At 51.9% G+C, this 9,762-nt stretch overlaps 1 protein-coding gene across 2 annotated transcripts in view; it reads right to left on the bottom strand.

Annotated features, from left to right (window-relative positions):
- Positions 1 to 9,762, bottom strand: part of ARMC7 (armadillo repeat containing 7) — a 26,238-nt gene extending 16,476 nt beyond the window's left edge. The window contains exons 1-3 of one of the 2 annotated variants that reach the window (XM_011942192.1): positions 9,407 to 9,762; positions 9,180 to 9,323; positions 5,123 to 5,731 (exon numbers count right to left, since the gene is read on the bottom strand). In XM_011942192.1, coding sequence (XP_011797582.1) covers positions 5,682 to 5,731; positions 9,180 to 9,323; positions 9,407 to 9,497 — 285 coding nt within the window. In that variant the 5' untranslated portion in view covers positions 9,498 to 9,762 and the 3' untranslated portion in view covers positions 5,123 to 5,681. Of the gene's footprint in view, positions 1 to 5,122; positions 5,732 to 9,179; positions 9,324 to 9,406 lie in introns of those variants that run through there. The other variant, XM_011942122.1, reaches the window with a different exon arrangement.

Genomic DNA, 9,762 nt, shown 5'->3' with positions numbered 1-9,762 from the left:
TGTTAGCCAGGATGGTCTCGATCTCCTGACCTCGTGATCCGCCCGCCTCGGCCTCCCAAAGTGCTGGGATTACAGGTGTGAGCCACCGCGCCCGACCTTTAAACTGTTTCAGTAACAAAACTTCTAAGTATTCTGATTCTCTAGGATTCAACCAGTTTTCATGAAAGCAGAAAATTATCTCCTGATTCCTTCGTATCTCCATGCAACATCTAGGATGCTGCAGGTATACAGGACATCTAAGAGTCAGTCAATGGTGCTGTGGGCAGACACTCCCAAATGAATTCCAAAGGCTACCAATGCTTTCATTTAGGACTTGAACTCAGAATTTCTTTCACTCAATGACAATTTACTGAGATCCTGGCTTTACATCTAGTTTCCATAATTCATCCACTTCCCATCCAACATCCCAAACAAAGGCAGCTCTGGCCTAGCCAAGGCTCCCTCCCAGTGTCTGTTCCTTCTTTTTTTGTTTGTGGTTTTTTTGGAGACAGTGTCTTGCTCTGTCACCCAGGCTGGAGGGCAGCGTTGTGATCATGGCTCACTGCAGCCTCGACCTTCTGGGCTCAAGTGATCCTTCTGCCTCAGCCTCCTAAGTACCTGGGACTACAGGCGTGTACCACCATGCCTCATTAATTTTTTATATTTTTTTTATAGAGATGGGGTCTTACTATGTTTCCCAGGCTGGCCTCAAACTCCTGGGCTCAAGTGATCCTCCGACCCCAGCCTCCCAAAGTGCTAGGATTACAGGCATGAGCCACTGCATCCAGCCCCAGTGGCAGTTCCTCTGTGACACTGGTACAATGTGGCCTCCGACTGTGGGCACTACCAGTCGCAGCAGAAATTACTTCCCACCAGAACTCACTCAGGGATGTGGCAGAGGCAGCAAGGTGCCATAGACACAAACAAAGGAAGAGGCTGGGCGGGGTGGCTCATGCCTGTAATCCCAGCACTTTGGGAGGCCAAGGTGGGCGGATCATCAGGTCAGGAGTTTGAGACCAGCCTGATCAATATGGTGAAATCCCGACTCTACTGAAAATACAAAAAATCAGCTGGGCGTGGTGGCGCGCGCCTGTAATCCCAGCTGCTCAGGAATTTGGATCCTGGATGACGGGGCGAAATCCTGGCTCCAGTTATCACTAACAGTGGGAGTCCCAGGCAGTGGACTTGCCCTCACTTGGTGGTGGGGGTTCCTGATATGTAAAAAGGGGTTAGAACCATCTGCTTTGCTGGTTAATGACAGATTCAGAGGCCTTGTGGGCAGGGTGCGTTCAGGTGGGCGTGTGGTTAGCACATGGTGTGCACTGGGCGGGCATCCAGAAGAGGCAGCTTTTATCCCAGCAGCACCCAAACAAGAGCCCTGCACCCTGGGGAGAAAAGGCAGCCAGAAGCACAGGAAAGGGTCAATAAACTAGTTCTACAATTGCTCTAAATGGGCAAATCCACAGAGGCCACAAAAGAGGCCAGAGACTTGAAAACCTGTGCATGTGTTCTGCAATTGCTGTAACCGGATCCTTCCTCACGGCTGTGGCGGTGCCCACGGCAGGCAACTGAGAGGAAGCCACAGGAGAAATCCCCCCACAGAGAGGAAGGTGAGCGAGGCCAGGCTGCTGCTGGTGAGTGGTTGCTGCCACCACAGTTCTGCTGCCACCGCTGATGGGTGGAACTGCAGTGGCAGCAGGGTGGCAGCCAGGGCCAGATTGAAGCCCTGGCTGACATCAAGAGAGAGCAGGGGCTTCTCTAGGGGACTGCAGGCCCCCAAGCATGGAAATAAAGGAACATCTTGAGTCCCTTCATGAAATTCCAGGCACCTAGCTAGCCCTGAGAAGCAAATGAACAACTTGATAAACAAGAAGGTAATAGTTAGCTTAAAACAATAGCCAAGGAAGTCAGAACCAGGGGATGTCTAGTTCCCCCACAGAAATTAGAGATAACATCTTTTTGTTTGTTTTTGAGACAGTCTTGCTCTGTCGCCCAGGCTGTAGTGCAGTGGCACGATCTTTGCTCACTGTAACCTCTGCCTCCTGGGTTCAAGCGATTCTCCTGCCTCAGCTTCCCGAGTAGCTGGGATTACAGGCTCCTGCCACCACGCCTGGCTAGATTTTGTATTTTTAGTAGAGATGGGGTTTCACCATATTGGCCAGGCTGGTCTTGAACTCCTGAGCTCAAGTGATCCACCCGCCTCAGCCTCCTAAAATGCTGGGATTACAGGCGTGAGCATCCGCGCCCAGTCTAAAGATAACATCTGAACATCTGTCCTCGAGTTGCTTTTCAGAAACCTGGACCCCCAACAAACAGTTCCCCTGGCACTGAGACCTCAGATAAGGGGAACTGAACACTGCACTCTGACCACTCTTTAGACTCCCTGAGGGGCCTGGAGGACAGGCTCACAGGTCATAGCTAACATTCTTTTTTGCTGATGCCAAATTTGTAGACAAAGCTTCACCTCCTTAACCAATCACAAACCAGAAAATCTTTGAAGCCACCTATGATCCCATCCCTTGGAGACATCCTGCCTTCTTAGGCCAAACCAATATATAGCCTCCTGGTGTTGATTTAAAACTTTGTCAGTAATCTCTGCCTCCTGCCTTTAAACACCCTTACCCATAAGCCATCTGGGAGTTTGGGTCTTAAGCATGAGCTGCCGGATTCTTGCTTGTCACCCCGCAATAAAGGTCTCACTTTGGGCTGGGCGTGGCTCACGCCTGTAATCCCAGCACTTTGGGAGGCCAAGGCAGGCGGATCACCTGAGGTCAGGAGTTCGAGACCAGCCTGGCCAACATGTCAAAACCCCGTCTCTACTAAACATACAAAAATTACAGCTACTCAGGAGGCTGAAGGCAGAATTGCTTGAACCAGGTAGGCAGAGGTTGCAGTGAGACGAGACTGCACCATTGCACTCTAGCCAGGGCAATGGAGTGAGACTCTGTCTCAAAAACAAACAAACAAACAAACAAAAAACAGAAAACAAAGCCTCACTTTCTCGCACTGCAATTTTGTCAGTAATTGGCGTTAGTGTGAGGGTGAGCCAATCCATTTGGTTGGATAGCATCCAGCTTCCAGCCCTCAGAGAGGAGGCAGAAATGCTGGGCCAAAGAGCAGACCTCAGAGCTGCCACAGCAAAGCCAGCATGGAAGAGTACCTGTGAGTGCGGTCGCTGCAGGGACAGACGGAAGGAAGCCTGCATTCTCATCCTGGCCTGTGACAGCCAGACAAGGGGCAGCTGTCTGCACCACAGCTTCCTTATTGATAAAATGAGCCATTTGGAGTAAACTCCTTCCTACCTTTCACTCCACAATCCTAGGAATTGGAACTCCTGTAAGGGCAGGAAAAGGGCCAAGGGAATAGCTTGTAGACTCTGACTGCTTTGGGCTTAAGTCTCAGGTCTGGACTCTTTATTTTATTTTATTTTTTTGAGACGGAGTTTCACTCTTGTTGCCCAGACTGGAGTGCAATGGCACGATCTTGGCTCACCTCAACCTCTGCCTCCTGGGTTCAAGCGATTCTCCTGCCTCAGCCTCCCGAGTAGCTGGGATTATAGGTGCGCGCCACCGCGCCCAGCTAATTGTGTTTTTAGTAGAGATGGGGTTTCTCCATGTTGGTCAGGCTGGTCTCAAACTCCCGACCTCTGGTGATCCACCCACCTTGGCCTCCCAAAGTGCTGGGATTACAAGCATGAGCCACCACGCCCGGCCTAGATCTGGTACTCTTTAAACCTTTGGCCAGCCCAAGGAACCTCCCTAAGCCTCAAAGTCCTGATTGGAAAGAAGGCAGTGTAAGCACATCTACTTCAGTACTATCTCCAATGCACAAGAAGCAAGCGCCTGGCACCCAGTGGGTGCTCCCCAAGTGTGAGCTAATGCCATCCGTGATGGGGACACAACAGCACCGGGCCAGCAGCCAGGCTCTCCCCACCTAACATTGCCTGGGCACCCTCTGGGAGGCTGAGGATCGACGTTCCTGTCATTCCATGATGTTTTTCCAGAAGGTAAGAATTCCTGGAGCAGATGAGTGGTTCCCTTGATAGGACGTTATCCCATCCCCCACCTCACCGCTCTGGGAGAAGGGGCGACTGCTCACCCTCAAAGGGTTTTGGGTATCATTTGTCTTGGATGGTGACCAAGGAGATCCTGTCTACGGCTGCAGACACTGACCCTAAAAGAGCACTGTGGTGCTTCCTTCAATTCTCTCGATGGGAAGCAGCTGCTGGCACTGTCCCCATCTGACAGATGACTGGAGGAGAGCCCACACCCAGATGCCTGCCTGACCCCAACGCCCAGCTCTCATCCAACTCACTGTGCTGTTTGCCAACAAGCAGACATTTGTTTTGTTTGTTTTTGTAGGGACAGGGTTTTGCTATGTTGCCCAGGCTCCTCTCGAACTCCTGGGGACTCAAGCGATCCTCTTGCTTCAGCCTCCCAGAATGCTGGGATTACAGGTATGAACCACCCTGTTCAAACCAAGCAGATACGGGTTTTGGTTCTTTTTTTTTTTTTTTAAGAGACAGTCTCACTCTGTCACCCAGGCTGGAGTGCAGTGGCGTGATCTTAGCTCACTGAAATCTCTGTCTCCTGGTTCAAGTGACTCTTCTGCCTCAGCTTCCAAGTAGCTGGGACTACAGGTGTGCACCACCATGCCCAGTTAATTTTTGTATTTTTAGTAGAGACGGGGTTTTGCCATGTTGGCCAGGCTGGTCTCAAACTGACCTTAAGTGATCCACCCGCCTCGGCCTCCCAAAGTGCTGTGATTACAGGTGTGAGCCACCTGAACCAGCCCTGCTCAGCGGTGCTGCACCAAGTCATGGCCAGGACTCCACACTTATTAAGTGAAGATTCCTTGCTTTTCCTTCCCCTTCTCTCCTCCTCCCTAGGCCAAAAGGCCTAAGCACTCAAACCATGCAGACAGAAGCAAGGCTGGCTCGGGCTCAGGGAGATCACAATCTCAGGGCTGCCACAGGGGATAAAAGACTCAAAGCTCCAAAGCACAGCACGGAGCCTTCTCCAGAAACAGCAGAATAAGTGCCTGTCGGGGATCCCCAAGCAGAGACACTAAGAGAAAGGGAAACAACGCCAGTAAGAAAATACGCGGGGACTCTCCCTCTCACTTATGCATAATAAATATACGAGAAATTTCATCTGCAGAGGGTCCCGTGGAGGGATTCCATGCTGAGAAAGCTACTGTGCTTGGGGGTGGGGGGGTGCTTGCTCTGGCAGAAGAGAAAAAAAGGAGGAAAAAATGGTTGGGAGAAGTAAAACTGGTGATAATCACCAACAATTCTAGATAAAGTAACTGCACAGAGACGCAGATGCACAGACACACACACCCACACTTCTGCTCCCACAACCACCTGCGAGGCAGGCAAGGTAGGTGGCTCGGAGAAGGGACAGGGCTCAGCTAGGAATCAGCTGAGAAGTGGAGACGCTGGGGCTCAGTCACCCACGTGGGGAAGCTGCCCAGGGTGGCAAGAACCCAGGCCAGGCCCACGCCGCCCCCATAGCTCAGTGGACCCGGACCTCAGGGTACCCCTGTCCTGGGAAAGTTGCTTCCTGACCCTGAGGAAACGCCAGCAGGAAAGACTCCACTTGGTAAACATTTTTTGTGGGGACTACTCTGTGACTTCCGCCAATTTTTCTCCAGGGTCAGCAGCTTGATTTGGAGGAGCTCTATCGCCCCCTGGTGGACGTTTAGCCACATGCCTCTGCAGGGGCCACAGTCACCATTGAGAAAGCAGCGGCTGTGTGTGGGGCAGAGGCATGAAAAGGGAGGGGACGGAGGACATTTTAGAGACCAATTTTTTAGAATATTTGTTTGGCATAATAATCTTCTAGAGGAGCTAGCATCACTCAGGGACCTGGGCAACTAGGGCTCCTGAGCTGATTGGCTTTAGCAGGCCCCACTCTGGTCCTCTGCAGGGCAGTAAGTCCAGGGAGCTCACCGAAAGCCCAGGGCCGCCCTTCCCCTGCACCTGGAGCTCCAGGCCCTAAACCTGCTCCCACAGCCGCATGGGCCTCTCTCCTGGATCCTGACTCCCAGGGGTGAATGCCACTGTTGGTGTGTGCACTTCCAAACCCAGGGAGTGGCCAAGGGGCAGCTGTCCGTGGGGGTGTGAATCCGCTCACACATGTGCTGGAGCCCCTCATGGAGAGAAGACCCTCATTTGTAGTCTAGTACCAGGAACCTCCTCTCCTCTTTAGAGGAGACCTGGGCGGTCTTTGAAACATTTGAATCACACTTATAATAATGTATTTTTAAAAATGTGTTACTTGGGCCAGGCGTGGTGGCTCACGACTGTAACCCCAGCACTCTGGGAGGCTGAGGCAGGCGGATCACCTGAGGTCAGGAGTTTGAGGCCAGCCTGGCCAACGTGGTGAAACTCCATCTCTACTAAAAACACAAAAATTAGCCAGGCATGGTGGCGGGCGCCTGTAATCCCACCTACTCGGGAGGTTGAAGCAGGAGAATTGCTTGAACCCAGGAGGCAGAGGTTGCAGTGAGCTGAGATCGCACCACCACATTCCAGCCTGGGCGACAGAGCAAGACTCCATCTCAAAAAATAAAATAAAATAAAATAAAATGTGTTACTTGATCCTGTCAAGACCTTCAACCCAATTTCTAGATTATAGCAAATAAAGGGGATAAAGCAACAAACCACAAAGAGGCAATGAGACAAACCAGAGAGGGGAACATTTGCATTCCTGGTTGGGGCCTTCAAGAATCAGTGTTATGAAATGAGGGTCTGTTTAGGGTTACAAGAGATTTATCTCTTGGGGCCAGGAGTTCGAGACCAGTCTGGGCAACACAGTGAGACCCTGTCTCAACCAAAAAAAAAAAAAAAAAAGGCTGGGCGCGGTGGCTCAGGCCTGTAATCCCAGCACTTTGGGAGGCCGAGACGGGCGGATCACGAGGTCAGGAGATCGAGACCATCCTGGCTAACACAGTGAAACCCCGTCTCTACTAAAAATACAAAAACTAGCCGGGCGAGGTGGCGGGCGCCTGTAGTCCCAGCTACTCGGGAGGCTGAGGCAGGAGAATGGCGTAAACCCGGGAGGCGGAGCTTGCAGTGAGCTGAGATCGGGCCACTGCACTCCAGTCCGGGCGACAGAGCAAGACTCCGTCTCAAAAAAAAAAAAAAAAACCAAGTTCGAGACCAGTCTGGGCAACTCAGTGAGATCCTCTCAAAAACAAATTTAAAAAAAAAAAAAAAGCCAGGCATGGTGGTGTCCACCTGTAGTCACAGCCACTCGGGAGACTAAGGCAGGAAGACCACTTACTTGAGCCCAGAAGTTTAAATGTATGGTGAACTATGATCACACCACTGCACTCCAGCCTAAGTGACAGAGTGAGACCCTATCTCAAAAAAAAGAAAAAGATTTAAGATAATTTATGTAGCGACTTCCTTCCAGTGGGTATAATACATAATACGTAAAGAGGGGAAAGAAAGAGTAATTTTACAGTGGAGAAGCCTGAGAAGACTTCAGTCAGGTGATTACGCATGTGTTGCCCAGGCTGGAGTGCAGTGGCTATTTACAGGTGCAATCATGCAATCGTAGCACACTACAGCCTCAAACTCCTGGGCTCAAGCGATCCTCCTGAGTATCTGGGGCTACAGATGTGCATGGCTTGAAAAAGGAATTTTTGTTTGTTCTCAAAATTTTGTTTGCTTCAAACTATTTCCCACGGTCTAGATCTAAGCTCCTGCAAGCTCTGGTGCTGCTTAACTCTCTAAAGTCTTTTTGTGCCATTCTCCACTTCACTACAACGATTCTGCCACATTCGTCTTCCTTCTGGCTCCTGTTTTAAGGCCTTTGCCCATGCTGTGTCCCTGCCTTTCTCATGATGGCCAAAACTGAAGTAAACCCCACCTTCTACTGCTGTCTCTCATCACCCCATTCATTTCCTTCTGAGCATCATCTTTTTTGTTTGCTAACCACCTGTCCCCCTACTAGAATATAAGCTCCTGCGGGGCAAAAACTTTCCCTAACTTGTTCACCATACTCCAGCATTTAGAGCAGTAGTTTACATATACGGTACATGCCCAGTAAATATCTGCCCAGTGAATAAATCAGTAGGTCTTAAGCTCGTAACTACTACAGAAGCCATAAGTTACAGACTGCAAGCCATCTCTGCTTCTCCTGATATGTAAACACTAAATATGAGTTACTTTTGTTTCTGAGACAGATTCTCGTTCTGTCACCCAGGCTGGAGTACAGTGGCCCAATCCCAGCTCACTGCAGCCTCGTCCTCCCAGGCTCAAGCAATCCTCCCACCTCAGCCTCCTGAGTAGCTGGGACACCACGCCAGACTAATTTTTTTTTTTTTTTTTTTTATAGCAGAGACGGGGTTTTGCCAGGCTGGTCTTGAACTCCGGGACTCAAGTGATCTGCCTGCTTCGGCCGCCCAAAGTGCTGACATTACGGGTTGGGGCCCCCCCCCCCCCCCGGAAATTCTTTTTTTTTTTTTTTTGAGACGGAGTCTCGCTGTTGCCCAGGCTGGGGTGCAGTGGCGCCATCTCGGCTCACAGCAATCTCCGCCTACCGGGTTTAAGTGATTCTCCTGCCTCAGCCTCCCGAGTAGCTGGGATTACAGGCGCCCACCACGCCCGGCTAATTTTTGTATTTTTAGTTAGAGACAGGGTTTCATCATGTTGGCCAGACTGGTCTCGAACTCCTCATCTCAGGTGATCCGCCTGCCTCGGGCTCCCAAAGTGCTGGGATTACAGGCGTGTGCCACCGCGCCTGGCTACAAAACTGCTCTTTTTAAAACATCTTTTTTTGAGACATGGTCTCACTCTGTCGCACAGGCTGGAGTGCAGTGGCGCAGTCTCGGGTCACTTTGGCCTCTGCTTCCCGGACTCAAGCAATCCTCCTGCTTCAGCCTCCAGAGTAGCTGGGCCTACAGGCGCACACCACTGTGTGCGGCTAATTTTTGCTCCCGCTTAGGTGGGATTACAGGCACCTGCCACCACGCCCAGCTAATTTTTGTACTTTCAGTAGGGACGAGGTTTCGCCATGCTGGCCAGGCTGGTCTAGAACTCCTGACCTCAGGTGATCCGCCCGCCTCGACTTCCCAAAGTGCTGGGATTACATGTGTGCGCCACCACGCCCGGCCCCAAGGACTCATTTCTAACTCACTTATCTCACCCCGGCCCACTAAGGCATGTAGCGAACGGGCCCAGCCCTTACCAATAGCAAACTCCACCAGGGCCTCATTCTCCTCCGACAGCGAATCGAGAAATAAATCCAGGACCTGCAGCTGCCGCAGATACTCGTAGTTGCTGGGGTCATAAGCGAAGTTGGCGAGGTTGGCGAGGACTTGCTCCTTGGCGTCTGCAACGGGAAAGCGGCACTGGAGCCAGGTCCGGGCGACGGTCACAGCCGACCCTGCCACCTGGTCCCACCTTGGCTCTCACCTTGGCTCTGGGTCTCCTGGAATTCCGTGACCAGCGCCTGCAGGTATCCCAAACGCCCGACGTGGGGGTCCACCTTCGGCTTCTGGGCCATGGCCGGCGTGACGGAGGACCCCCAGGGACGGGCGGGAGGGTGGGAAAGGTGCAGGGGGAAAGCCGAGCGAGACCCTCACCCACCCTCCACCTGTCTGGCGAGGGAAGATGGGGGGACGGCAAACGGGCTTCTTTCCTGGGTTCAGACTCTGCAGTAATTTGCAGCTGGAAATGGAATGCGGGGAGATGGGCCGGGGTCTCAGAATCCTGTAGGAGTTGGGTCTGAAAATCGAAATTGGGGCGCGGGAGACAGGGAACCGTCCGCG

The sequence above is a fragment of the Colobus angolensis genome, unplaced genomic scaffold, assembly GCF_000951035.1.
Source record: "Colobus angolensis palliatus isolate OR3802 unplaced genomic scaffold, Cang.pa_1.0 Scaffold1, whole genome shotgun sequence".
Taxonomy (NCBI): domain Eukaryota; kingdom Metazoa; phylum Chordata; class Mammalia; order Primates; family Cercopithecidae; genus Colobus; species Colobus angolensis.
This window is presented reverse-complemented; position numbering and strand designations above follow the sequence as displayed.